General features: G+C 35.6%; 2 protein-coding genes across 3 annotated transcripts in view; one reads left to right on the forward strand and one right to left on the reverse strand.

Moving 5' to 3' along the window:
- FYCO1 (FYVE and coiled-coil domain autophagy adaptor 1) overlaps window positions 1–14,798 on the forward strand; it is a 133,498-nt gene that overhangs the window by 100,409 nt on the left and 18,291 nt on the right. The window lies entirely within an intron of this gene.
- On the reverse strand, window positions 3,556–8,342 carry CXCR6 (C-X-C motif chemokine receptor 6). The gene is made up of 3 exons (XM_014058180.2): window positions 7,083–8,342; window positions 5,496–5,552; window positions 3,556–5,177 (listed from the first exon to the last, which is right to left on the reverse strand). The coding sequence occupies exon 3, from the start codon at window positions 5,148–5,150 to the stop codon at window positions 4,122–4,124; it is 1,029 nt and encodes a 342-aa protein (XP_013913655.1). The 5' UTR covers window positions 5,151–5,177; window positions 5,496–5,552; window positions 7,083–8,342; the 3' UTR covers window positions 3,556–4,121.

The raw sequence follows: 14,798 nt of genomic DNA on the forward strand, positions 1-14,798 counted from the left end.
GCTTGTGCCCCGGGAACAGGAGGGACAGGGCTTCTATTCCATACTCTTCCTGGTCCCCAAGAGCTCGGGGAGGTGGAGGGCCATCTTAGATCTAAAATGCCTAAATCAACATCTGGCCTACAAAAGGTTCAAGATGCAGTCCCTCAACTCCATCCTGGACTGTGTCAGGCGGGGAGATCTTCTCACTTCATTAGATCTGAAGGAGGCATACCTGCATGTGCCGATCCACGCGGCACACAGATGGTTCCTGAGGTTCTTCTACAACAGGAGACACTACCAGTACCAGGCTCTTCCCTTCGGCCTCTCGTCTGCACCCAGGACCTTCATGAAAATCCTGGCGGTGGTGGCGGCCCCTCTCAGGGGTCACCCGATTAATTTAGAATGCTACCTGGACGACATCAATTCTTGACATTTGTAGAGTGGCCACGTGGGCTTCTCCCACTGCATTTATCAGGAACTATAAGATCAGGAACTATAAGAGGCCTCAGCTGAAGCCTCTTTTGGACGGAGAATTCTACAGAAAATCGTAGAGGCTCCGGAGACTCAGGTCTCTTCCCACCCGGGGACACAATAGCTTGGGCATGTCCCATGTTTGGACTCTCCAAGCAGTGCACTGGAGAAAGACCATTGGCTTACCTAAACGGTCGTTCTCTGGGCGCTGCGAGGAGAGTCCAATCCCGCCTGGGTTCCTTGTACCTCGAGGATGATGTCTGGATGTGACTGTTGAATGGGCTTCCTGCTCTGTGCTATTTCGTTTTTTAAACTGAATAAGGGAGGCGTGGCCTAGAGAAAAAACTCACTTTGGGTTTGCAGGTCTCCTGTGGGACTGCCCCCCTTCCCTCCAGTAGCTCAACTTTCAGCCTGTGATTCATTACTGTTTTGAACGTACTCCCCTGACCCCTCCCCACACACCCATGAAATATTTTGCTAATTGGGAGCAGCCATCACTTGGAACTGTTCTTTAGATTGACAGATAAATAATAAAAAAAGGAAAAAAGTCACAATTTGAAAACATTGCCAGCACTTTTAATTATCTTGAAGGCTCTTAAAACACCTTGTTTTTCTTTTTTCAGAGGCAGAAGCACCCCTGGCACTGCCTCCCAAGCACCTTACAGGTGTTCAGTGCAGTGGTAATGATGTAGGGAGGTAAGAAAATGGCAGGCAACCTACCAATCACTGCCCCGAAGCTAGTGTGTGGCAGCAGCACTTCAGCCTTATTGCCAAGATGCATTAAGGAGAATTTATTGAGATAGCACATTTTGTACCATCAGACTTCTCTTCATCTCAGGGAAAAGAAGAAAGCACATTGCCCATGGCCATATAGATGAGTCCTTACTATTTCTGTCAGAACAATGCAAAAAATAAGAGATGTGTAACTTTTTGTCTCTCTTCCCTTCCTTTGAAATATGAGTAGTGATGAGAGGAGCTATTCTTTTGGGTCCAGACTATTGTGCTTGATCTTTAAAGACCTTCATGTTGTGACTAGGAAGCTGTCTATATGCATGTCTTGTTCTATTTGTAGATTCAAACTTTGACAGAGAACCTTGTGAAAGTTCTTTTTTCTTTTTGTAGAGTGCTCATGACATGGATGTCTGCAGGAATAGCAAGGGAGAGAAATGAAGTTGCATGCATCATGAAATCATCAAGCAAATATATAATTCGTGTGATTTGTTTGATGACATAATGGCACTTGCAATTTCACTGTGATGTCATCATGCTTCTAATGGATAGCTGTAGGCTCACCTGAGATTTTAATTTCTATTTTACCAGACTTACATTCTTCCTTTTTTTCCCAACAACTTTTGTTTACTGGGCTTTCATGCCCTCATTTATTGCTCAATTAACTGCTGATCTATACAATAATACTTGTATAAATAGCAGATATTCTTCTTAACAGATTTTTAAGTTGAAGAATCACTTTTTTTATTCTTGGTACTTGATCTTAAGATCTGAGCGTATATACAGATAATCTTTAGCTTACAACCTTAATTGAGCCAAACATTTCCATTGCTAAGCAAGATAGTTGCTAAATGCATTTTATCCCATTTTGTGACTTTTCTTACCATAATTATTAAATAAATCACTGCAGTTGTTAATAACTTGGTTGTTAAATGAATCTGGCTTCCCCATCGACTTTGCTTGTCAGAAGGTCACAAAAGTTGATCACATGACCCAGGGACACTGCAACCGTCATAAATATGAGCCAATTGCCAAGTATCTGGATTTTCATAACATGACCATGGGAATGCTGCAATGCTTATAAGTGTGAAAAACTATCATAAGTCATGTCTATGGAGATTCTTAGTCAACCAGGTCATCGTTGAAAAAGCATCTTTGAGATTATCATGTCACTTTTTCAGTGCTGTTGTAACTTCACTTCTGTTTGATGAAATAATCATTTGAACTAAAGAAGTAATAAGAATTAATTGGTCAAATTATCTGGTCATTGGCTCTATTACAGCTGCACTGGCACAATGGTTAGAATGCAGTACTGCAGGCTACTTCTGCCAGCTCTCTGTAATTTGGCAGATTGAATTTTACCAGGCTGAAAGTTGACTCAGCCTTTCATTCTTCCTAGGTTGGTAAAATGAGGACCCAGATTGTCGGGGGTAATATGCGCTATTAGCCTTTCTCAGTCTGGTGACATCCACATAATAGGTCTCACTCCCTTCATTAATTTCATGCCATATGGGTGACATTTTCCACATAGGATAAAATAATTTTGTAATGGCGGCAGGCACTCAATTTTTACATCCTCAATAAATAGTAGGAGGATGAATGTACTAATTTGGTGCATAGCCAAGCTTCTGTGGACAGAGAAGGCAATAGTGAGCTCCATAGATGTGAGTAATGTATGATAAAGTCAGACATAATCAAAGATATTTATTTCTTTGGCCAGTTTGGTGCATTTCTACCAATCAGCAAGGGGAAGATTTCATATAAATCAAATTACATTTTAGAATTGTGTGTGAAAAACACATAAAATATCTGAGACAATGCCTGGTCTTGAATGTTTCTTTGCCTTCCCTTTCTAGCTGCAGTTGGGAAAACTGAATTTAGAGTTACTTCAGCAGATACCAACTGTTTAGTGACTGACTTGTTTATTTTATTTAATAATAACAACAACCAGGCAACATTCTGCAATGGAGTAGGGACCACACAACTGATTTTAAATTGGGGAAACAAAATTTATGAAAGCTCTTTTACTCTATATCTCATGAATCTATTATCAGCAGGAATAGAAGGGCTATATAGATCAATATTGTAGTCAAGGTAAAGTCAGGGTAAATTTCACCATGAAAAGCAGAATAAAAACAAATACACACATTAGGCTGCACTTGTAATTAATATATTAATGTGCAAAGATTCTTATATTGAACAAATTTAGGATTTATTCCAAAACTGCTATATAATTTAGCACATTTTAATTATGTCTTTATTTCATCAGATGCAACATATAGCATAAGAATTAAGATGGTAGTGAGATTCTGTTCATTTTCCTTGCCAGAAAACCCCCACTTTACAGTCATGATAGATGTAAGGTCCTGCCTCTCCCTCCTGTTCAAGAAAACATGGACTCGCGAAACTTTAGCATTTCAAAAGAAAACTTTTATTGAAAGGAAGTGAATGCAAGACAATGCAAAGCAGGGTCTGAGTTTCCCCCAGGCAATTCCGTTAGGATAAAATGGTTAGAAACCCCTCCTCTCAATTTGATGTTGAATGAGCCAATCCACAGGTGTGAAGATGTTGTAGAAACGGGTCATCCTGAGAAAGAGATGAGTCGTTTCCATGTGCTTCTCTGAGGCTTCCAAACAGAGAAAACAGATGGTCCTCCCCCTTATACATCCTCCAAGGTAAATCAAAACCCAGGGCAGAATAGGTCACATGGTAAAAGTTATAAACTAGGGAATTACAGGACATACAGGAAAACAGTATGAGAGCAATAAGTGAGTAAAAGAATTCAGGGTCCCTTCCCCACTTGAATGGCAGTATCACGATAGGGATCTGACAATAGGTATATTGAGAAATGTGCCATATATACTATTTGTTTTCATGAGTGCTCAGGGCAACTAGGACTGAAATCAGCCTGAAGATATTCATGAGTGTATGTCCCAGGTCTCTTATAAGGGGACCATGCTGGTTTCTTCTGCATTATTTGTGGCAGTATCACTTTTGGAGACATTTTCATCATTTGTTTGCCATTGTCTTGTAACTTGATGTTTAACACAACAATTATTTTTTAGAACTTTTGCTAAGTTCTTTCTAAACTTCACACCGATAAAGACATAGAGAAGTGGGTTGAGGCAACCATGGAAATAAGCAATTGCTTCTGTGATGATCAAAGCATATTGAAACCTGTAGCTGAGCATGATATTACGGTCTGAGGCCCGTATGAGTTTCAAAAGATTGTAGGGCATTTGTGTCAAAATGAAAGTAACAATAATAGCGAATATTATTTGTAAGGATTTGTGCTTGTGGAAGCCCTTAGCACTGAGTAAAGTTTTTACAATGATTGAGTAGCATGTAATCATGATGAGCATAGGACAGAAGAATCCAAGTGTCATCTGAATTGTTTCTGTGAACAACTCCATAAACTTTGAAGAATAATTTGCAAAACATATCTTTTTGTCTAATTTTTCCTCTGTACTGAAGATGAACTGTGGCAAAGCAAGCAGCAGAGAGATTATCCAAATCAAAATACAGACCACAATACCCCAGAATTTTCTTTTGTGTTGACTGATACGAGTTTTGGTCGCTTGCACAATTACAAAATATCTGTCAATAGTAATAGAAGTGAGTGTTAACATGGAACCATACAGATTCAGGGTGTAAAAACCAAGGATGATTTTACATGGGAGAGTGTAAAAGATCCACTCTTCTGCAGCAGAATAAGCCCAAAAAGGCAGTGTGCAAAGGAAGCTAAAATCAGCAATAGCCAGGCTCACTAAAAATATGTCTGTAAGCATTTTCACTTTTTTGTAAAAAACCAGAATAATGATAACCAAAGAATTTCCTGTCACTCCAAAGATGCAAGCAAATAAATACATGCAGACAAGAAAAATTCGCTTGAATCTCAAAAAGGTTTCATATGAATAGCTTTCATCAAAAGTATTGTTGCTAAGAAATGCATAGTAATCATCTTCCTCCATGTTTGTGTTCCTTCTGTTCTTTAATACCTGTAAGAATATATATTGGAAAATGCTTCATATGATAAATCTACAATGCAATTTCCACTATTTATTATTAGGAAAAGTTTCTATCATGTTTCACCAGCTTGGAGATGGGGAGATGGCAATTATAGTCTACAGTAGATACAGGTAGGGATGATCAGATTGGGGAAGGATGCTACAGTTCTTCATTTTAATTCCATTATTTTGAGAGTAAATAGTAGTATCAAACTAATTTACAACAAAAACATACATATAATAGCATTAACAATGTAAAGTAAAACTAGAATAATGATATTTGAAGAAAAGATTACATCATAAAATTACCTCTTTTACCGCTCTTTTCTAAGAGGAAACTATTCAGAAGTCTTCTCTTTTTGTCCTCTATTTCAAAAAAAACAAAGAATCTGGTTGTTTACAAGCAACATATTGCTGCAGATCAAATTGAATCTTTACAATATTATGTAACATTCAGTCCTGAATCTAAAAAGTTCATAATTATTAATGGCTTGTCAAATTTCGCATATAGGAAACGTAGGCAAAAAGATTATATGCAGTTTTAATACAGATGATTAATTGTATTAATTGATCCAAATCATATTAATAACCCAATTGATTTTAGCCCCAAATGTGACAGCAGTAAGATAAATCAAAATCATTTGAGTTAAGGTTTCAATTTTTAAATTGGCCTTCAATATAAGGCAATAGAAGCCAACACTTATTAAATAGTCTCTGAAATTTCCAAAATATAAAAGCATTTTTACCATTAAGATCAAGTTAACTGCATACTTTGAAAACAGCCTTTCACTAATTAAATCTTAATAAACTATTTCCAAAGAAAACATAAAGTCGTTTTTTTCCTTTCTTTGAACTTTCTAAAACATAGTTTAAATTTCAGTTGAATTCCCTAAAATCTACAAGCTCAGATGCAGTAATGGCATCACAACCACAGTCCAATTATCAAGGATTTAAGTTAAAAAATAATATAAATCAAACTTTTTATTTAATTCTATAGAAGTTTAAAAGCTTCCCCAGAACTGAATTGATCCAAAATGCTAATATCCTATATGCTCAGTTTGCCCAGGAGATAGATATATTCACTTTTTAAAATCTATTTCTCTTGGCTGTATTCAAAAGTAAATTTTAATTTCATAAAGGAACCAACAATCTTCAGCCCAAGACATAATCAGAACCTTAATAGTGAAATATCTTTCTACTGTATTAATCCTGAATCAAGGTATGAAATCATGGAACTGATCAAGTATGTATAAGTATATAATAATTGTATTTTGTGTGTGTGTGTGCATGTACGTGTACACACACACACATACACACACACACACGCATCAGTATACATAAGTAAGCCACAAAAGAACATAAGGAGTCATCCAGTAAGGATTTTCAAGCGGTTAAAAAGGTGAAAAAAATGATTTACCAAAGAGGAGAGCATTTATAATTCAGGGTTGAAAAATTATTTACACAGATATAAACAATAACTCTAAATGTTTAAAGTGAAGTATAAATATCTAAGTAATAATTGTTGGCCGAAAATGAAGGGGAGAACATTTTACTGGAGCTAACTGATGATTTATGGCAGTTTTTGATAATAATGCTTGGATTTGTTTGTTCCCCTTTTGCAAATAAATGCATTGCAGTACTGATGCATTTTACAGCCAATATTCTTGGAAAAGAAAATGAATCAATTATTTAAAGCTGTAGAAGTGGATATGAAAAGTGAGCTTTAAGAATGTAGGATTTATAAAAAATAAAAGCAATCTACTTTTTAAAAATGCAACATATCTGAAGAAGTAAATAAACTTTCAACATCATTCTTTTAAAAGGTGATGACTTTTCTAACTTGTTTTCTTATACATAAAGATTTTAAATATAAATTTGAAGCAGATAACAGCTTACCTTGCAGTGGTACAATCTTATCTTGTACTTCAATATCAGAAAGTGCATGAGAGTGACATTTGTCGTAACAATATTTATTTATTTGTTACCATGTGCTTCCTGTTCAATTTTACAGGAAAAGAAATTACGTTGCTTATGCATCTGGTTTACCGTTAAATATCTCTGACTTGAATAACCTACTAATTGTAGGAAAACATGTATGTGTTTGGGTACCTGTATCATGTGATATAATTAAATGGTCATATATATTTTCTTATATGATCTTATTGTAAGTATAAACAAATAATGTTACTGAGGGTCAAATAAATTCTTATTTGGGTCAATTTAAAATATTGGCTTTATCTAGGTAATGCCAATATAGTTTTGAAGATGTTGGAAATCGTAATGCTTTTTTTATATGTGTCTTAGCTTATCAAAACATTCCCAATATAGTGAATTGCTTTCCCCAAGAAGCATGTGTAGCTTATGACTATTTGGAGGAAAAGATGCAAATATGCATCTTTTATATTCAGTACTTTTTAATAGAATGTATTTCATTGTTATAAGACACCTAGAATAACCCCAAGAGATAGGTGGCAAATAAATTTAACTTAGAAATAAATATTTATAAATATATAGTAGCTTAAGGTTGAACTATGGAATCCTTGATATTCTTTGAGCTTGATTATTTATTTGCAAACTTTTCTTGCCTGACTAGGTATCATTGCTCATCATTGCTAATGTGTTTATGGACGTTGCTTGCTGGTACTATACAGTGTGTTGCCTTGCTGGTATTGGTGGGGATATGGATTTCTCCTGGGTATAGCTTCTTGATTAAAGTATTGTTTTCTGTTAGGTTGTTATTTTCAGTGTTTCTGTTCAAGCAACCCCACGTTCACTAGGATTGATAATATTAACCAGTCAGGTAATAAAACAACTGCAAGCAAAGAATTAAGCTCAGAGAGCACCAAATACTCCATTTTCAATTTGCAACAATTTTATTAATTTTTATTGAAATTTGACACTATGTTGAAGTGTTTGTTTTATGTGCAGCTTCATAAAAATTCTCTGTAGATTATATAGGGCAAGCATAAGAAATAATTTTGGTGGTAGATATTTTAAAAGCAATCATGCTGTAGGCAGCAAGAACTGCTATGGTAGACATGTTCAGAAACAAAACCTAAAATATCTGATAGATCTTGGAATTTGAACAACACCAGGGGAAATGTTGAATATCCCCAAAGTCACATGTTCAAAAGGAGCTTCACGAGTGCCCACTTACCTTCTACTCATGCAATTGGAGTTGCACGTGCATCCGGCTTGGTTCCGAATGGAACGGGACCTGATATTGGTCCACAGCCCGGGGGTTGGGGATCCCTAATGTAGGAGGTTTAAAAATGAGTAAGGAACAGCTAACTCTGCTACTTTTTGCATATATTTTTATTTTATTCAAGACAAATACAAAATACAACCCCCCCACCACATAAAATAAAAAATCTAAAAAAGAGAGGAAAAAACCCCAAACAATTAAAACATTAAAAAAGAAAATGTATAAAAAAGACCAATACATATACACATATTATCCCTCCCCCAGTTGAATACTGATTGATACATTACTATGATATTAGTTCCCACCTCTTGAGAAACAGGTCCTCCCAAAAATTTTAAACTGCTAAATCTGTTTGCAAATTATTATTTTTTGTTTTATTTTATTTATGTAACATATACAAATTCAGTTTCCATCAAATAGTATGTTGTCTGGGTATAATTGTTTTAGGCAATCATAATCAAAATCTTTTCAATAGTATTCATCACAATGACATTAATACCAGAGGTGGTATTCAGCAGGTTTTGACTAGTTCTGGAGAACCGGTAATGGAAATTTTAAGTAGTTCAGAGAACCGGTAAATACCACCTCTGACTGGCCCTGCCCCCATCTATTCTCTGCTTCCCAAGTCTCAGCTGATCAGAAGGGAATGGAGATTTTGCAGTAACCTTCCCCTGGAGTAGGGCTGGAATGGAGATTTTACAGTATCCTTCCCCTGCCATGCCCGCCAAGTCAAGCCACGTCCACAAGCCAAGTCCTCAGAACTAGTAGTAAAAAAAATTGAATCCCACCATTGATTAATACTATAATAACAATAATATTTAACTTATCTACTTTAATAAATCTCCATTTTAACATTTGTCCTTTTTATGTCCCCACATTTCTAACTTCTGTTTCTATTGTCTAACCATTGGTAAAATAGGTCTGATATCAAAAAATATTCAGTTTCTTCTTTCTCCTTAAGAGTAAGTATTAGTCTATCCATTTCTGCACATTCTAATATTTCTTAATTACACTCTCATTTCATTGTTCTTCCATTGTTGTTCAAATACAATTCTGGCTACAATCTGTACATGTAAAATCAAATATATAGTCCTTTTATCATATTTTTCCAGCAGAATGTCCAATAAAAATATTTCTGGTTTCAAAATCTATATGCTGCTTTATCATTTTTTCCAACCAAGTATGTATTGTATGTTTTGGAGTATAAGACACACCTTTTTCCCTCAAAAAAGAGGCTGAAGGAGGAAGAAGGCGGGGCTTAGCAGTGAGAAGACGGACTTTCGGGCAGTTCCTGAGAGACCATCTAAACCGGGTCATTTGGACGATTCGTTTTGGATCTAAGCTATCCCGGAGAGACAGTGAAAGGTGGAGGGAACTCCAGTGGTCCCAGAGATGTTCGCAAAATCTCTGGGAACCTAAGGAAAGCCCTCCTAATCCAGTGATTTCTGGATCAGCCGATGCTGACTATAACTGCAAAAGCCCAGAGAGAGAGTGGATATAAGCATGTCGTTGGTGTGAGTTTTAAATCTTTTTTCTTGTTGGAAAGAGAACACTCTAAATTTGGAAACTTAGTTTAAAATAAGGCTGACTAGTGAGAAAAGCGGCGGGGATAAATGTTGCCGATTTCAAGTTTATTTTTCTGTTCCTTTCTTTTATCTTTGGAAGCCGGGCTGGACTTTTTTGTAATTTAAATCAGCCTCTTGTGTTCCTCCTTTTTGTTGTCGATATTTTTAACTTTGAACCTAATGGGGACATTGAATTTAAACCTAAAGTGCCTTGAAGATCTGCTTTTTGTTTTCTTTTAGCCTTTTGGTTGTATTTTAACAATTAGTAATTAACAAACACTACGGAACAACAAAGCTAAAGCAAGCTATAAACTACAAATCACAAGCTAACACTGCCATCTAGTGGACTTGAACTTTGTTATCAAAATCCCTCCTGTAATGCATTTGATTTACGTATTTACGCAGCTGGAATCTTGCTAGACAAAACAGCAGAGCTGAGAGTGACCTTGGAAATACTTTTATCTTAGGGGGGGGGGGGAGTCCGGAAAAACCATTTGTTTTAGCTTGTTGGCATCCTTTCATCTCTCAATACCATTCTCACACCATCTGGAGGTAATGGAACAACAAAATCAAAGTATAGTGCAAAAAGTTGATAAAATGGAAGGGAAAGTTGAAAGCATGCACAACTGGATGCTGAAATACAAAGACAGGATTCAAAAAATTGAAAACAAAATCCAAGAAGGAGAGAAGAAAACCGAGAAGCTAGAGACCAGACTAAGTGATGTAGAAAGAGAGAGCAGTGGAATATTAAGATGGGAGATGGATAGGTCTGAATTCTTCTTAAGATTTCAAAACATAGAAGAAAAAGGAGAGGACTTAGTTCAGATAATTTCAAATATTTTGATAGATCTTCTGGAGATGTCCCAAGACAAAATAATAGAAAATATAGACGAGAGTTTTAGAGTATACACAAGATATGCAATGAGAAATGCTCTACTAAGGGAAGTGCATGTAAGATTTACTAAGAAAACAATTAAATCACAAATCTTACAGAAATTGAGAGATAGAAAATTAGAATATAAAGGTAAGGAGATTGTAGTTCTCAAACAAATTCCGAGAGAGGTGAGAGAGAGGAGAAGAGAATATCAATTTCTGACTAAAGTATTGATTAAAAAAAAAGGTGTTAATTACAGATGGCTCATACCGGAAGGTTTACTATGTACATGGCAAGGACAAAGACACAGGATAGATACAATTGAGAAGGCAGAAGCTTTCTACGAAGAATACTTTAGAGAAATGGCTGAGAAAGCTGGGAAAGACGACTCAGCGGTACAAATACTGGAACCACCTGCAACCGCGACCGAAAAAATAGAAAGAGCAGTAGGTGGAAGTGAGAAAGAAGGGGCGACGGGGAATGGAAGCCGTAAAGAAAAATGAGAACCCAGATCTACTAGAACGATAAATCCTGTATATAAAGTATAAACATGGAAGAAAGAAAAATGATTACAATTAAGATTAATGGACTTAATTCGGTAATTAAAAGAAAGAAAATATTTTATAAACTAGAGAAATTACAACTTGACATAATTTGCCTGCAAGAAGTACATATTCAAAAGAAATATGAACACTTATTAACTCAACCAAAGCTTGGGAAAATGTTTTCATCATTGGCGAACTGCAAGAAAAAAGGAGTGGTCTTTTATATTAAAGGCAACATCCCAGCAAAAGTAGTCTATGCAGAGGAAGAGGGAAGAATTTTGATGGTGGAAATTATGGATACCAAAAAGACACTCCTAATTGGAATCTACGCCCCCAATGAAAAACAAGATGAATTTTACAAAAAAACTACACAAAAAAGTTTTGGAACTAGACTATGCTGATATTTGTATGATGGGAGACTTTAATGGCATTGTGAATCAAAATATGGACTATAAAACACATAAAACAAAAAAATTAAATAGGAAGCCTCTGCCGAAATCTTTTTTTAGGATGACAGATGAAGTAAATCTAAAAGATATATGGAGAGAAAGAAATGCTAAAAAAGAACAATACACTTTCTACTCAAACAGACATTCTTCATTTTCTAGAATAGATATGATATGGGTCTCAGCGGAGTTGAGCTCCAACATAAAAGAAATTGAGATTGGAGCAAGTACCTGGGCGGACCACAATCCAATTTTAATTAAATGGAAAGGCCAAAGGGCAAGACCTAGATGGACACTAAATAACACTATATTGAAAGAAAAAGAGTTTGTATAAAAAATGGAAAAAGAGCTAGTCCTTTTCCTTAAAGAAAATAGGAAAGAAGATACGTCATTGCAGAATCTCTGGGATACAATGAAGGCTATTATCAGAAGTTTGACAATAGACTACACAAGGAAGAGAAACTTAAAGAAAAGACAAATGCATAAAGCTTTAGATAACGACTATAAAATACTTGAAAGAGAACTACAGAGAGCACCACAAAAAAAAAGATGTCAAAATAAAAATGGACATAATTAAACACAAAATGGACCTATTAGAAAAGGAAGAACTGGCACAAAAAATTAGAGGTGCCAAACAGAATTATTTTGAAAATGCGAATAAGCCAGGCAGGTGGTTGGCATATAAGATGAAAAAAGAGAGAGAAACAAAGAAAATACTTCAACTAAGAGATAAACAAGGAGAAATTCAGTATGGAAATACTGAGAAAAAAATATTATACAAGACTATTATGCTAAACTCTATGAACAAGAGAAGGTGGCGGAGGGACGAGTTAAAAAGTACTTACAAGATGCCAATCTCCCCCAGGTACCAGACGAAACTAGAACAATGTTAGAAAGTAAAATAACAATGATGGAGCTGAGGCACTTAAAAAACAAAACAATGGGAAAGCTCCAGGACCAGATGGACTACCGGTGGAATTCTACAGAACATTTGAAGAAACATTGACCCTCCCACTCCTACAAGTCATGAATGAAGTGATGTCTGAGAGCAAAATACCGAAGTCATGGTCAGAAGCATATATCACACAACTACCCAAGGAAGAGACTGATCTAACACAAATCAAGAATTATAGACCAATCTCTTTATTAAATTCAGACTACAAGCTATTTGCATCTATACTAGCTGAGAGACTTAAAAAATATTTAAATGGCTTTATCCACTCAGATCAAAATGACTTTTTACCTAAAAGACAAATTAAAGACAATATGAGAATGATTTTGAATACCTTGGAATACTATGAGGCCCATCCTGAAAAACAAATGGCATTGATGTTCCTCGATGCGCAGAAGGCCTTTGACAATGTGAATTGGCAATTTATGTTTTTGCAACTGGAGCAGATGAATTTTGGCAAGAAATTCACTCAAACTATACGAATGATATACCAGAAACAAGCAGCAAAGATAATGGTAAATGGAGAACTAACAGAGCCGATTGAAATAAAGAGAGGTACGAGACAAGGCTGCCCACTATCACCACTACTCTTTGTCCTAACATTAGAGGTCTTAAACAGAAAGATCAGAGAAGAAGAAGAAATAAGAGGAATGAAAATTAAGAGAGAAGAGTATAAATTACAAGCGTTTGCAGATGACTTAGTTTTTATTCTTGAAGATCCATTAGAAACAGCATCCAAATTGCTGGAAAGAATAGAGGAATATGGAGAAGTAGCAGGCTTGAAAATAAACAAAGATAAAACAAAGATCATGACGAAGAATATCCCAGCAACCCAAAAGGAAGAGCTGTCAGAAACGTTGCAGATTCAAAATACAAGTAAGGTTAAATATTTGGGGATATACTTATCACCTAGATGTAGCACTCTTAAAGAGGATAACTATACCAGACTAAAATGACAAATAGCAATTGACTTGGAGAAATGGGAAAATTTGCACTTATCAATGATGGGAAGAATCTCTACAATTAAAATGAACATTCTACCTAGAATTCTATACCTGTTTCAGACAATCCCAATCAGATTGGGTAAGGATTTTTTTCAAGATTTAAATAAAATAGTTTTGAAATTTATTTGGCAAGGGAAAAAAGCTAGAATAAAACTTAAATTACTACAAGATGCTAGATCTAGAGGAGGATTTGGGCTACCTGATTGGGAGCTATACTATCAGGCAACAAACTTGATGTGGATTAAGGAATGGATATTATTAAAAAACTCTAGATTATTGAATGTAGAAGGTCATGACTTACTGTTGGGATGGCATGCTTTCCTATGGTATAAGGGTACTAAATCACATGGTTACTTTAGAAGACATTATGTAAGGGAGGCGTTGTTGCTAAACTGGGAAAAGGTTAAAAGACTACATTATTTAAAAATTCCAGTCTGGATATCAACAATTGAAGCATTTTCATATCCAATAATATATAAAAAGGAACAAACAGTTAGATATACAGAATTATTGAATACAGAGGGTGAGCTCAAATCTATTCAAGAGTTGAAACAAGAAGGGATGGAAATGAACTGGTATTCATATGTACAGATACAATCTAGATATAATGAAGATAGAAAAACTAAAGGTCTTTATAATAAAATGACTGAGTTAGACAAAATTTTAACAGGCACTGATGAAAAAGTAATTAAAAAACTATATGGATATTTATTGGAGTTTAAATTGCATGAAGAACAAGTTAAAGAAACTGATAGCTTGGGGAAAAAACTTTAGGTATGGGATTGGTTTAGAGAATTGGCACAAATTGTGGTCTCAAAATTACAAAATGACAATGTCTACTGCATATAGAGAAAACTTGTATAAGATGTTTTACAGGTGGCACCTACCCCCGACCAGAATCGCAAGAATGTTCAAGAATAAATCAGAAAAATGTTGGAAATGTCACCAGATACCTGGCTCATACTACCATATGTGGTGGACTTGCACTGAAGCTAAAAGATACTGGACTAAAATCCACATG

This window comes from Thamnophis sirtalis, unplaced genomic scaffold (genome assembly GCF_051295495.1).
Source record: "Thamnophis sirtalis isolate CommonGarterSnake01/CBP01778 unplaced genomic scaffold, rThaSir2_p1.2 scaffold_4, whole genome shotgun sequence".
Lineage (NCBI taxonomy): Eukaryota > Metazoa > Chordata > Lepidosauria > Squamata > Natricidae > Thamnophis > Thamnophis sirtalis.

Bases quoted from the DNA above. Each gene is read 5' to 3' on its own strand.
- CXCR6 (XM_014058180.2), bottom strand. From the start codon at position 5,150: ATGGAGGAAGATGATTACTATGCATTTCTTAGCAACAATACTTTTGAT.